Here is a 15,594-nt window from a genome sequence, read left to right on the forward strand (position 1 = left end):
ACACAGACCCATACCATCACAGATGCTGGCTTTTGAACTTTGCGTTCATAAGAATCCAGATGGCCACAATTTCCAAAAACAATTTGAAATGTGGACCCGTCAGACCACAGAACACTTTTCCACTTTGCATCGGTCCATCTTAGATGAGCTTGGGTTGGTGGCTGCGTTTCTGGGTGTTGTTGATAAATGGCTTTTGCCTTGCATAGTAGAGTTTCAAGTTGCACTTACGGATGTAGCGCCGAACTGTATTTGCTGACATTGGTTTTCTGAAGTGTTCCTGAGCCCGCGTGGTGATATCCTTTACACATTGATGTTGGGGTTTGATGCAGTGCTGCCTGAGGGCTCGAAGGTCACGGGCATTCAATGTTGGTTTTCGGCCTTGCCACTTACATGCAGTAATTTCTCCAGATTCTCTGAATGTTTTGATGATATTATGGACCATAGATGATGAAATCCCTAAATTCCTTGCAATTGTAGGTTGAGGAACATTGTCCGTAAACTGTTCGACTATTTGCTCATGCACTTGTTCACAAACAGGTGAACCTCGCAGGGCCCGTCTTTGCTTGTGAACGACTGAGCAATTCAGGGAAGCTCCTTTTATACCCAATCATGGCACCCACTTGTTCCCAATTAGCCTGTTCACCTGTGAGATGTTCCAAACAGGTGTTTGATGAGCATTCCTCAACTTTCTCAGTCTTTTTTGCCACCTGTCCCAGCTTTTTTGGAACGTGTTGCAGCCATAAAATTCTAAGTTAATGATTATTTGCTAAAAACAATAAAGTTTATCAGTTTGAACATTAAATATCTTGTCTTTGTAGTGTATTCAATTAAATATAGGTTGAACATGATTTGCAAATGATTTGCATTTGTTTAACACAACGTCCCAACTTCATTGGAATTGGGGTTGTATGAAGAACAGTACCTTTATCAATATTTGAGCCACATGATGGAAAGAAAGTTATACATTTGTTAATGTATAACCATGAACTCATAGTATCCAAAACATTGTGTCATCCTGGTCCATTGCTTGTCAATATTCAAAATAAAAGAACAAAAAACAATCGGAGGTGTGGAACTGTATACAATATTTATTGATGAAGGTACAGTATGTTTTCTATGGGTTTCTATTGTAAAGACAGACATTGGCTTTTACAGGGCATATCTTTGAGAGTGTTACAGCTCAGAGTTCCTGGGAATGTTCTTGTGAGGGGCACATACAAAGATTTGTCGAGGTGGACGGTGTTGAGAAGGTAAGAAGGATTGACGCCGCTCGGATTAAAAGTCCAGGGCAGCACGAGTCTAAGGCTTCTTCTGTGAGTGTGTGCAAAAGTACACTGTCACCAAGATGAGTCATTTAAGCTTTTAGCATGTCAGTATGTCCATTCTCCCCCAGAGACGATTCCAAAACATTTTCACAAACCTCAAGAGCCATTTGCAATCTATTCACAACCACAAATAATCTCTGAACTTTATACAAGGGTATCTGAAAGTCTTTCAAGAGCATACATGTTGTTCAGCTTTCAGAGCCCTAGAAGACAATATACAGTATATTCATTTTGTATAGTAGAAATATGTGAAATTTGGATTTACAAGGTTTTGCCAAAGAGCAGTCTTTGCGCTATTTTTTTTATTTTTATTTTTTTTTTTTTTACACAAGTATAAAAATATATGAAACAAAAATGGTGTGAAGTAAAAATACTTTAAAGTGTAGAACTTAGGAATGAGACCTTACATGCCAGTGTACTCTTTTAAAAAAAAAAAAAAAAAAAAAAAAGACAGAAATCTGACTGTTGCCAATACACATCCATGGCACACTGTCACTGTAAATACACCTTGTTATCCTTCATACACTAAAAATTACAAAGAAGTTTTAGGGCCACATTGAAAATAAAATTAAAAAAAAAAAAAAAAAAAAATTATGAGGGAAAACAAGTAACAAAATTCGGAAAAAGTTGTAATTTTCCAAAGAAAAGCAATTTTCTTTTTAAAGAAGAACGTTGTAATCTTACAAGAATATTCATAATTTTTTGTGGAGTGAAAAATTCCCTCTCAAGCCTAAATTCAATAGAAGCCAGCAGCTGCTATCTTTCACTACAGAGCCATAAAGCCAATTATGTAACATAATTACAATTTTTTAGTTCATAGTAGGAACAGACAAAGGTCTGCAACCATCACATTAAACTGTTCGTACTGAACATGGTCTCAGTGTGTCAAAACATTTCATTGTTTGTTTGTTATTTTTATAAGATTACTAGTTTTTAAATCACCCCCCCCCCAAAAAAGATTTCCTCGAAAATGCAGTTCAAAATGTTGTGAATATATCCAAGGAGCATTTTCTTTCCAGTGTGGCTCTAATATTTGTAAATAATTGTTAGTCATGTTTAAGATATATTTATAGTTTGTCAATAGCACATGAGATGGATTTCTAATGTCAGACATTTTATCCATGAAAAGCTACTGTGTATAGCAAAACACTTTTAAACAAAGGTACGATAAAAAAACAATAATCTCCAACAGAGACATCTGAAACAAGTTGTCTTTTTGTGGCATTTTATGTCAAATAGTAATATTGTTAGTAGTGTACATTGTGCTGACCTGAGATGATTGGAATTTTGGGCTACTCCATCTCATCACCCATTTGCAAATAAATGAAAAGGGTGTAAATGAGGCTGCATTTCGGTGATCCTTGATACAACTAATTGTACTATGTTTACTGCCACATTACTGCAAAGAAACATCTTCTACATTCATGATTACATGTTAGATTTTGGCAACAAAACAAACAAACAAAGCAACAGAAACAAAATGCAAACGTGACAATTCAAAATATACTGTATACATTGTTTAGCATTTGACTAGGCATTCTATTTATGTCACAGTATAAATGTTAGTGAAAATCTTATGTTCAATTCTGTAGAAAGCTTACTGTATGTGTGTTTATTTACAGCGGTTATATGATTCAACTGATTCGTAACGTTACATGTATGTTTGATATTTACATACTGGAATTGATGGCTCTCAAAATTAGCTTTAAATTGTACCTCCCCTACATAAAACATTTATGATTATGATATTTACTTCTTAACACAACTCACTATATGATCTACAAAATCAACACATTTACCAGAAAGGCCTGTTTTAAATGTTTTTTTGTTTTATTTTGTAATTTTAAATTATCGACAAAAGCAGTTAAATTATCACTTGCCAAATGTCAGTGACTTGAATAGCACAGGTTAAGGATGTATATCCCCAATGATTGATACGTAAACACCAGCTTCAAGGGTCATTTGAAAATATCCATTGATTTCTATCAGCAGAGTTATTAACCTCGGTCCCAGAATGTTCTCTCCAGAAAAATAAAACGATAACTACAAGTAATATTCAGATGGAAATTAGTCATTTAACAAATTAGTCATTTATAGGCATGCAGTGCACTGTGGCTGTTTTTGTAGACACCTGAAATACTAAATGCTTACCTTTAAATCCCATTAAGCCATACCATATACCAAGTCAAAAGTTTTTAGTACATCCAAAATATGATTTTGGGAAGATATTCAAAAACCTTGCTTCTTTTGTACAATTAAAAAACAAATCTAGTAATGGTATGCAAATAGTGTTATACTGGATGTAATGTAAATCAGTAAATTTTCTAACCTTTATAAGCACCATTACAACAATGATGCAGCCTTTATGGCTTTTAAGATCGTGTGTGCAAAATATTTTATAAAATCCCTTTTCTAAGTAACTTAAAAAAAACAAATAATTAAAAGTACAAATAACTATTGTATTTTAATTACAGTATATAATTAAATTGTTTTCTTACTGTTTATGATCAGATTGGGGAACTAATCACAGACTTATGAGCACAATGAGTAAAAATCGTCGGCGTTTAAAAAAACAACTACTAATTTGATATTATTTGTGCTTTGATGCACGTGTGTGCAAAACTACTCTTTTCACATAGTAGTAGTCATAGTATGAGGTTATGTGACATTATAGAAACATTAATTTGACACAATTTGCACAGCACTACTAGTTAATGGAAATTAAAGGTCTTCTCTTGATTATTTTTTGGGAAATAAAGAGATTCCAGCAAATTTGATCAGAATTATATAAACGGTAAGTGTGTTTTTTTCAGTATAGATCAATAGAAAATATTTTTTTAAATAATGCCAAGTAAAATAATAATTTTGCACGTCTGATGACCTGATACCTGTTTCATCAGTTTTAAACCACACAACAGTTAAACAACTAAATTTAATTTAACATTTCCTTTTGAATATAACTTTTGGCAATAACTGACTGCACTGCAAATAATTCAAAAAATATATATGTACAGCATACGAAAAACATAAATCACAAAATGTGTGATTAAAGAAAAATATTTTTTTTAGAACAGGCACCTTTTATGTTTTATGTTTCTCTAAGTTTTTTTTTTTTTTGTGTGTGTATGGTAAGTCAGCAAAAGTGGTATTAAAAGATATGATGAATGCAGTCCTGGGTGTTGTTTGTCGATCAATGTTGAGAGACACAAAAATAACACGAATAAAATACAAAGAATAAATTAGCAACTTTTTTTTTTTTTTTTTTAGTTTGGTGTCCTAGTTGACGTAATAAAGCCAGTAAACAATGTTGAAAAAGGAGAAGACAGTTGGGAAGATCATCCGCGACCACTTGTCTATGGAGTTTACATCAGTCAAGTCTGGAATGTTAATCTTGAGCTGCGAGGTGCGCCTCCTTAGTCGACTCTTCTTCTGAGTCATGTGGCGCTCCAACGTGTTTCGGCCAAAGTTGTGGCGGGCCAGCCCTGCTTTGCGATACTGCAGGGTGGAGCTGTCGTATGTTAGCATGGTGTTCCGCGGGTCATTGAGACCCAAAGCCAGCTCTGAAATTCCCATGTCGTTCTTGATATCTAAAGTACTCAGCAAGATGTTTTCATGTGGGTCCATCTGCTAAAGAGAACATCAACTTTGGTCATGGTCTCTCTATGAATATACTGTAACAGTCATTAAAGTGGTTGACAAAGTGTACTGGTATGATTATATCAAACTTGATGACCAATGGACAGAGGTGGGGAGTAATGCGTTACATTTACTCAAATAGCATTTTTGACAAATTGTACCTTTCAAAGTAGTTTCAATGCATCATATTTTTTTTATTTTACTTGAGTATTTATGTTAAGAAGAAACAGTACTTTTACTCCGTGGCAGTGATCTACATGCCGCTTGCTACTTTTGTACGCGCACGATCTATTTTTCGGCTTGGCCTTCGACTTCCACATAGGGCGCCGTTGCGCCAATCCATCGTGTTCACTAGTGTCATTTAAATCCAGTTCGCCAATCAAACGGCACATGGCAGCCACGTGACCGCACACTAAGCCTTCGCGGTCCAATCAAAGTGACTCATATTTGGGGAAATAAAAAATAAAAATCCGCCACGTGACTTGTGTTTACATGAAAGACTCCGAAATACCCACCCACCCACACACACACTATCAATAATGCTGCGTTAAGTGCACACTTGTGCAACCAGATTTATTTGGTTACTATTATTATTTTATTTAAACTTTATTCAACCAGGTAAAAGACCAGTTGAGACAGAACATCTCTTTTACAATGGTGACCTGAACAAGATTTGATCACTTTATTTTCACCTCCCCTCTCAAAAAGATAAAAATAATAATAATACATTTAGTTGTGTAAATCCTGTCTTATTAATGGTGGAAAAAGTTTTAAAATTATTTCTTTTGGTCTAAATTCTTTTAAATCACAAAAACCTGGCATCTCAACAGCATCTGTGTAGACTTTTTATATCCACTGCAGGCTAGTTCCTCTTTTTGTAATCTCCCGTTGAGCCTATTGTGCTGTTTAACAAGTGGAAACAAAATAATATAAGACCATTTCTTGGAGGTGAATTTTCTTTCATTTGTTATTTTACAAAGATTTTATTAATTTTTTATTTTATATATATATATCATTTGACTACTGCTACTTTAGCAGTATTGGCCTTCGACTTCCACTACTCTACCCACCTCTGCCAACGGACTGCAGACTAGCAAAAAGAAGCAGAGCGAAGGGACCTGAGGTAGCTGAGAGAATTCAGAAAGCGACGCGGAATTAGCAACATTTCTGCTCGACAGGTAAGTAGACCACTTCTTGTTGATTTTAATTGAATGTACATTCCAAAAAATAACTTCAAACCGATAACCATCCATCCATTCATTTTCTACCGCTTATTCGAGGTCGGGTCGCGGGTGCAGTAGCTTTAGCCGGGATGCCCAGACTTCCCTATCCCCAGCCACTTCATCCAACTCTTACGGGTGATCCCTAGGCGTTCTCAGGCCAGCAGAGAGACGTAGTGAGCTGAGATTCAAACCCAAGACTTTTTGACTGTGAGGCACACATGCTCACCATTATTATATTATCCACCCATCCATCCATCCATTTTCTACCGCTTATCCGAGGTCGGGTCGCGGGGGCAGTAGCTTCATCCAGCCACTTCAACCAGCTCTTCCGGGGGGATCTCAAGGCGTTCCCAGGCCAGGCGAAAGACATAGTACCTCAGCGTGTCCTGGGTCGTCCCCGGGGTCTCCTCCCGGTGGGACATGCCCGGAACACCTCACCAGGGAGGCATCCGGGAGGAATCTGAATCAGATGCCCCAGCCACCTCATCTGGCTCCTCTCGATGTGGAGGAGCAGTGGCTCTACTCTGAGCCCCTCTCAGATGACCGAGCTTCTCACCCTATCTCTAAGGGAGAGCCCGGATACCCTGCGGAGGAAACTAATTTTGGCCGCTTGTATCCGGGATCTCGTTCTTTCGGTCATGACACACAGCTTGTGACCATAGATGAGGGTAGGAACGTAGATCGATAAGTAAATTGAGAGCTTCGCTTTTCGGCTTAGCTCCTTCTTTACCACAACGGACCAATACAAAGTCTGCATCACTGCATACGCCTGTCAATCTCCAGTTCCATTCTTCCCTCCATTGTGAACAAGACCCCATAATACTTGAAATCCACCACTTGGGGCAGGATCTCACATTTACTTGGAGAGGGCACGCCACCCTTTTCCGACTGAGGACGATGGGTTCAGATTTGGAGGTGCTGATTCTCATCACAGCCGCTTCACACTCGGCTGCGAACCGCTCCAGTGAGAATTGGAGATCACGGCTTGATGAAGCCAACAGAAACACATCATCTGCAAAAAGCAGAGATGCAATTCTGAGGCCACCAAACGGACCCCTTTTCGCCTCAGCTGCGTCTAGAAATTCTGTCCATAAAAGTTCTGAACAGAATTGGTAACAAAGGGCAGCCTTGGCAGAGTCCAACTCTCACCGCAAACGAGTCCGACTTACTGCTGGCAATCCGGCCCAAACGCATTAGACCTTACCAGGGAGGGCTGAGGAGTGTGATCCTCCTGTAGTTGGAACACACCCTCCGGTCCCCTTTCTTAAAAAGGCGGACAGCCACCCCAGTCTGCCAATCCAGAGGCACTGTCCGCGATGTCCACATGATGTTGCAGAGACGTGTCAACCAGGACAGCCCCACAACATGACGTGATGCTGAATTCAAATCTTGCTACTTGCTTTACTACTGCAAACTACACCTAAAATTGCCAGTAATGTCTTTCAAATTCCTATTTCCACCTTCGCTAGAAATGTGTAATGTTGGTAGTTTTTAAACTGATATTTACAGCCTCATGTGCCTCATAAAATGTGAATAACCTTGGCTTATAAAATATCAGTTTGAGTCAGTGCAGCAAATATACTACATCAGTTTGCGTTACCTTATTCTTTTGGTCGCTGAGTCCAATGGTAGCATCGTCCATAAAGATTGGTTCCCACATTGAGTCATGACCATCCAGATCCCTTTGTTTCATCCTCGCATACAAGGTGTCATCTCGGCCAACGACATTGCCCACCAGCCACTGCAAGAGCACACAATCACCATGGTTACTTAGCCAGTCAAACAGTAAGAGTTTTGGTTGTGTCGGTGGGTATAAGTTGCCAAAAACATACACTTTATACAATAATTGCTCCTTCAGAGTTGATACAAATCATTTCTCAGAAGATTATTTTCCTTGGCTTGATTTGACAGGATTAAATATGATGTCTCCATCATATGCATATGTTATAGCAACAATTTTAAGTTCAGTTCAATACTGCAGAGTACAGAAAAATGCGAATGCTAAGATAGCGCCAGAAAAGTAAGTCTGAAAAATCTGAGGTAAAATGGTTTACACAGTTGAAAATGGTTTCACAGTTGAAGCTCTAAGAGTTGCTGTGAGTAAACTCGGGGACAAAACGATTAATCCTGACTTTCACCGAGATGCTGAATTCTGACATCAGCAGTGCAGACCACAGACAGAAAATCTTGGTTTTAGGTTTGGACTGGACTACTGACATTCAAATTAGTGCTTGACAAAGCAGAAACTGGCTTGCAGAAGCTAGCTTATCATTACGCTCTAGCATGATGTTTTTGTTTTTTTTTTTGTTTTTTTTTGTTTTTTTATACATTCAGCGTTTTTCAGGATTACTGTTCATCTATACCATAAGAGAGGAGTTCACAAACTTCACACAGAGACTATATATAATTGTTTTTATTCAGAAACCAGTTCGATTTCAAATCTCTAAGAAGCTTGTTGGGCTAACTTTTACTGTGAATTTTTTTTCCTCTCCAGATAGTTTGTCAAAGAGTTTCATGAATAAACTGTATTCTGCACAAATAAATTATGAATACCAACTCTTCTCTTTGAAAGTAAATATTTTTCACTTGACTGCATTCCACTGTGGTGAGCTGAGCTTGTCTTACCTTGTTTGGATCCATTCTCATCTTTTCATTGTTGGCTGTAGCCGTCTTCTCAGCGGCCCTCTTCTGACGCTGAGGGCCCCGTCCAAAGAAGATGTAGTTGACAAGCGCGTACTCCAGTAGGGCCAGAAAGACAAAGACGAAGCAACCCATGAGGTACATGTCAATAGCTTTGACATAGGGGATTTTGGGAAGGGTTTCTCTCAGATGGGTGTTGATGGTAGTCATGGTCAGCACCGTGGTAATACCTGGTGTAAAATAAACAAATAAATAAAGAGCAGAATTATATCAAAAAGCCATTGGAAGTTTTAAGAAAGTGCGAATGATTTATTGCAATTGAAGATTTATTCCTGCAATATCTAATTCTTATGCACGAGACACCACCTCTTTGCTTTATTGATCCCATCAGAAACTGTGAAACTTGAGGGCCTTACCCTTCTAACCTAAAACCTTGCATCTGGAGGTGTGCTAATTTTAAATTTTTAATTCATTATGTCAACTTTGGTCTTGTTCATTAGGAGAGAATGCCCGCTGAAAAAAGGTTTTAGATGGTTCCAAAGGTTTCGGGGAATTTAAATTCTCTTCCAGTCTTGGTTGTATTGACTTTGAAAGAAGTCTACCAGAAAGCTACAAGAATTTTGTATTGAATGAGATGGCTCATTCAAATTCAGTACAGTATATCATTTTAAATATTTGATAAATTAAACGTGTTGTCAGCTTCTGTAACATTCTCGAATCCTCGGAGTACATCTGTGAACACTAGTTATTTTTTTATACATCTGTCACAAAGCTGACCATTGCCCAAAATACAAATGGGATCAACTAGGAGGAAAAAATAAAAAATAAAACACGCAAGACTGTTTTAAAGCCTAAAAACAAGGTCAGAATTTTTTTTTTGAGAATCTCATATAGATTGAGGGGTGACTAAACATTGAGTCACCCAGCTGACACGTTTCCATTATGAGGCATTGCATTTTTTCATTAAATTCTGTGGATGACCCCGACCTCTGTACACCCCCCCCCCCCCCCCGAAATTACTAAATTCAGCTCAGTCTTCAATCAGCGAATTTGCCTTGTCAACTAAATCGAAGGATCCGTAGAAGGATGGGTGAAGCTAGATGGACGGTGTGGGGCCATAAGAAGACAGGGAGCTTGCAACAAACAGTAAGCGTATGCATCTTTGATGCTGATGGTAGTCATGGTCAGCACCGTGGTAATACCTGGTGTAAAATAAACAAATAAATAAAGAGCAGAATTATATCAAAAAGCCATTGGAAGTTTTAAGAAAGTGCGAATGATTTATTGCAATTGAAGATTTATTCCTGCAATATCTAATTCTTATGCACGAGACACCACCTCTTTGCTTTATTGATCCCATCAGAAACTGTGAAACTTGAGGGCCTTACCCTTCTAACCTAAAACCTTGCATCTGGAGGTGTGCTAATTTTAAATTTTTAATTCATTATGTCAACTTTGGTCTTGTTCATTAGGAGAGAATGCCCGCTGAAAAAAGGTTTTAGATGGTTCCAAAGGTTTCGGGGAATTTAAATTCTCTTCCAGTCTTGGTTGTATTGACTTTGAAAGAAGTCTACCAGAAAGCTACAAGAATTTTGTATTGAATGAGATGGCTCATTCAAATTCAGTACAGTATATCATTTTAAATATTTGATAAATTAAACGTGTTGTCAGCTTCTGTAACATTCTCGAATCCTCGGAGTACATCTGTGAACACTAGTTATTTTTTTATACATCTGTCACAAAGCTGACCATTGCCCAAAATACAAATGGGATCAACTAGGAGGAAAAAATAAAAAATAAAACACGCAAGACTGTTTTAAAGCCTAAAAACAAGGTCAGAATTTTTTTTTTGAGAATCTCATATAGATTGAGGGGTGACTAAACATTGAGTCACCCAGCTGACACGTTTCCATTATGAGGCATTGCATTTTTTCATTAAATTCTGTGGATGACCCCGACCTCTGTACACCCCCCCCCCCCCCCCGAAATTACTAAATTCAGCTCAGTCTTCAATCAGCGAATTTGCCTTGTCAACTAAATCGAAGGATCCGTAGAAGGATGGGTGAAGCTAGATGGACGGTGTGGGGCCATAAGAAGACAGGGAGCTTGCAACAAACAGTAAGCGTATGCATCAAAGATGCATACGCTGTGTTGTTATTTCCATAATCAAAGTTGACAGGAGGAAATTGTTTCATCAAAATAGTGAAAAATTGTAATCAATCAAATCTTCCTATAAAGCGTTTCCTATGAAACGTGTGCCTTTGTTCATCATTATCGAACTGAGCGTCTGTTGTTTCTGCAATGAGTACTTTTGAAATATGGCTGCTTTGAGTGTGGAATGGAGGGTTGATTATTGGATGTCTACCGAACCTTCTGAGGAAAACTAAGCCTCTAAGCTCTCAAGAACCCGCAGTACGAACTGTTATCATGCATGAGCATACGGGACCTCAGCAAAACTCTTAAAAAATCATATCTCTTGAGTCTACAGAGCAAAAAGTATTTTTCTTTTTTTTCCTTTAAGCATCTTTGTGTTTTATTTTTTGATGATTTCACCACAAAAGGGTAACTGACTCACCTAGAGCCACTCTGGCAGCAGACGCGTCATAGTTGATCCAAAAGGAGACCCAGGAGAGAATGGTGATAAGGATTGAAGGCATGTATGTTTGCAGGATGAAGTATCCAATGTTTCTCTTAAGCTTAAAACTTAAGGAAAGGCGTGGGTAAGCTCCTAGAGAGTTGACAAAAAGGGAAAGTAAATTAACCAACGTTCAGTGCTTAATCATCCAATCTATCCTAATTTCTTGTGTATAATGCGCAGCCATGTATAATACGCACCCCTAAAGTTGACCTCAAAATTCTGGAAAACCCTTCTACCTATGTCTAATGCGTTTTTACAATGCATGATTTTGCTTCTGCCCATATGAAAAATATTCAAAACATGAAGTATTATCTGTATTTTGTTAGTTTGTTCCCCCAATAATTATTCTGAAGTTAAGCACTCGGTTTGAACACTTAATCCTTTTTTTAATTTACCTACTCTAATTTTGAAATTCACAGCCCTACTTTTATTTAGTAAATTAGAAAACACACATTAGTGCTCATATGTTTGATTACCAAGGCAAATTTTGTAAGATGGGTACTATTCTTTCCCCTCACGTTGTCCAGCTGCCTTGTGTCAACCGTCGAGACCTTCAAGTTCCTGGGAATTACAGTCTCTCAGGACCTGAAGTGGGCGACCAACGTCAACTCCGTCCTCAAAAAGGCCCAGCAGAGGTTGTACTTCCTGCGGCTTCTGAGAAAGCACGGCCTTGCCACCGGAGCTGCTGAGACAGTTCTACACAGCGGTAATCGAATCAGTCCTGTGTTCTTCCATCACAGTCTGGTTTGGTGCTGCTACAAAAAAGGACAAACTCCGACTGCAACGGACAATCAAAACTGCTGAAAGGATTATCGGTACCCCCCTACCCACCATTGAGGACTTGCAGGCTGCCAGAACTAAGACAAGGGCGTGCAAAATCCTCTCGGACCCTCCGCACCCCGGTCACCAGCTCTTCCAGCTCCTTCCCTCAGGTAGGGGCGACCGATCAATGCAAACTAGAACTAGAAGACATTCCAACAGCTTCTTCCCTCTTGCGATCAACTTCTTAAACACCTGACCTACAATTCCATTACAACATGCTGGCAATTTTTTGACTTGAGTTCGTTGTCACATTTCTGTGGGGCCAATTATGTATTACTCGTTCACTCACTGTAGTTGTCTTGCCATGCTGCACTATTTGCATATACTGGCCACTCATGCCAGAGTAGCATCTGCTCCATTTGCACACTGATTGAGGAGTATCTGTAACATTTGCACAACCAACATTGTCCCAGATTATCGCACTACTCGTCACTTTAAACCGCATACACTCCTTGAAGTCTCAGCGCCCTTTGCACATTGGTCATTGCACCGGACTATTGCAATATTAGTCATTCGAACTGCTCTAAGTGCTAGAGGACTCTGCATCTTTTTGCACAATTGTCAAAAAAAATAAATAAATAAAATGTACCGGCATTACCAGATAACTAGCAACCCTTTACTGCTCAGTGACTGTTTTATTGTCAATGTCTTTCTGTCTCCAAAGTGTTCTGTAAATTGACTGTCTGTTGTCGTACTAGAGCGGCTCCAACTACCGGAGACAAATTCCTTGTGTGTTTTTTGGACATACTTGGCAAATAAAGATGATTCTGATTCTGAAGGACCAGGCGAAACACATTTAATTTTATTTTAATGGGATTCAAATTAAACGTTCAAGCATTTCAGAAAAGCATTATCATTCAACAAAACATAACCAAAAAGAAATTAATGATGGTTGTTGTTCATTCATCAGTTATATTTAAAAAAAGCAATAAAATAAAAAATAAAACAACAATATTTCACAAATTCTGCCAGGGTATGTAAACTTATGAGCACAACTGTACATATATGCAGTCAAACGTACCCCTGTCATATTGGAACTGAAGTGTAGGCTACACCTTTTTATAACCACTAGGTGACGTTGGCATTTTGGAATGAAAGTGTTCAGCTTTTTCATAACCATTAGATGGAGACATACATTTATAAAATGTGAAAGTTTTTTTCCATTTGCCCCTATACCTATGTATAATGCGCACTATTGAACTTTTTTTTTTTTGGGGGGGGGGGGGGGAAATGCGCATTTTACACGAGAAATTACGGTATATTAAAATTGGCACTATTTTTAGGGATGCAGGGATGTGCAGTGTTGAATGTAAAGGAATTTGGATGAGTGAATTTAACATTAGAATGACGGTCAGTGACGGTCAAGTGGTAATGCTTCAAGAGAATGCAAAAAGCACTAAATTAAAGTACAGTAATTTCTCGTGTATAATGCGTATTTCCCCCCCCCCCCCCCCCCCAGAAATTGTCAAAAGTCAATATTGTGCATTACACATAGGTATAGGGGAAAATGGAAAAAAAACAACTTTAACATTTTATAAATGTATGCTGCCATCTAGTTTATGAAAAAGCTGTACACTTTAATTAAAAAATTCCACCGCCACCTAGAGGTTATGACAAAGGTGTACACTTTCATTCTAATATGCCATCACCACCCAGAGGTTATGACAAAGGTGTACACTTTCATTCTAATATGCCACCGCCACCTAATGGTTTTGAAAAAGGTGTAGTCTACACTTTCATTCCAATATGACAAGGGTACATATGATTGCATATATGTACAGTTGTCCTCATAAGTTTACATGCCCTAACAGAATTTGTGAAATGTTTTTTTTTCAACTATGATTGATGACTGAACAACAACCATAATTAATTTCTTTATTATGTTTTGTTCAATGATAATGCTTTTCTGCAATGCTTGACCATTTAATTTGAATCCCAATAAAATAAAATGCGTTTCGCCTGGCGCTTCATGTTTTCTTTAAAGAATTTTACCCATCTTACAAATTCTGCCTGGGTAATCAAACATATGAGCACAACTGTGTTTTTTTTTCATTTGCTAAGTAAAAGTAGGGCTTTGAATTTCAAAATAAGAGCAAGTAAATGAAAACGTATTGCGTGTTCAAATAAAGTGCTTAACTTCAGAATAATTCTTTGGGGGAAAAAAAGCTACAAAATATAGATAATACTTTGTTTTAATCATATGGGTAGAAGAAAAATCATGCATTGTAAAAATGCATTATACATAGGTAGAATGGTTTTCCAGAATTTTGAGGTCAACTTTGGGGACACGTATTATACGTGGATACGCATTATCCACGAGAAATTACGGTAGTCCCCCTCAAGTGGTACAATTTGGATTTTACATTTCTATAAAAATAGACCTTGGAGGGCGAGCAAACCTTTCTGGCTTGAACCTCATCATCACATTGATGTAACCAATGTAAATAAGATATCATGTCTTTAGTGTTTGAGTCTCCAGAGTAATAATTTTACACAATTATGATTAACATTTTACAATTGTACGACAGATAATGTTAAAATATTATTAAAAAATGGTCATAACAGTGAATTTACATGACCATTTGACCCTGAAACAAATAATTATTTCCCTTTTTTGTATTTATTATTTCCCCTTTTTTATGTTGGGGAAAATAAATATGAGCTAAGAAGAGGTAAACCAGCATCCAAAATGTATTGCCGTCAACCTTAGAGGTTAAATTGCTTTTTAATTTAGGTTTGTTGAAACTGTAACCAGAAACCAGTTCTTGTTGTCCAGCAAGAACGTATGTACAGTAGCTCTACAATTGTTGGGGCTTTTAAAATTGTGATCCAAAACACACTAAAAACAAAATTTTGAGATCCACTATTTTTATTGGATATTTTTCGGTGATGGTGATGTCATTTGATGTTGTTCAATTTCAACTTGCAAAATGTCACACAAAAGGTCTTACAAGAGCGTCACATCGAATTGCAATTTACTTGAAAGTCATGCAGACAGAAAAGGGTTGAAGGGACAGGATCGACACATGAAAACACTTAAGAGTCCATTGGGCCATGGCATACATCTGCTATTTAATTTAGTTAATTTAAGCACGAACCACTGTGAGTCTCACCAAGGTTTAAGTTCATAGGATAAAGAAACCACAGAAGGTTGAAAGTAACACAACAAGGGCCACCGGTATGCGTTATTCATTAGATACAATGACACTGGCTCTCCTTGGCCATAAACTTGACATTTGAATTGGATAAACGCCAAGCACATGCTGATGTTTGCATCTTTGAACAAACTCAGGGTCACTCCTTCCATTCT

At 37.9% G+C, this 15,594-nt stretch overlaps 1 protein-coding gene across 1 annotated transcript in view; it reads right to left on the reverse strand.

Annotated features, from left to right (window-relative positions):
• Positions 1–1,075: 1,075 nt before the first annotated feature.
• Positions 1,076–15,594, reverse strand: part of LOC133416248 (gamma-aminobutyric acid receptor subunit beta-2) — a 61,288-nt gene continuing 46,769 nt past the window's right edge. The window contains exons 7-10 of the mRNA XM_061703028.1: positions 11,400–11,552; positions 8,810–9,054; positions 7,785–7,925; positions 1,076–4,952 (exon numbers count right to left, since the gene is read on the reverse strand). Coding sequence (XP_061559012.1) covers positions 4,602–4,952; positions 7,785–7,925; positions 8,810–9,054; positions 11,400–11,552 — 890 coding nt within the window. The 3' untranslated portion in view covers positions 1,076–4,601. The remainder of the gene's footprint in view (positions 4,953–7,784; positions 7,926–8,809; positions 9,055–11,399; positions 11,553–15,594) is intronic.

The sequence above is a fragment of the Phycodurus eques genome, chromosome 17, assembly GCF_024500275.1.
Source record: "Phycodurus eques isolate BA_2022a chromosome 17, UOR_Pequ_1.1, whole genome shotgun sequence".
NCBI classification, from domain to species: Eukaryota; Metazoa; Chordata; class Actinopteri; order Syngnathiformes; family Syngnathidae; genus Phycodurus; species Phycodurus eques.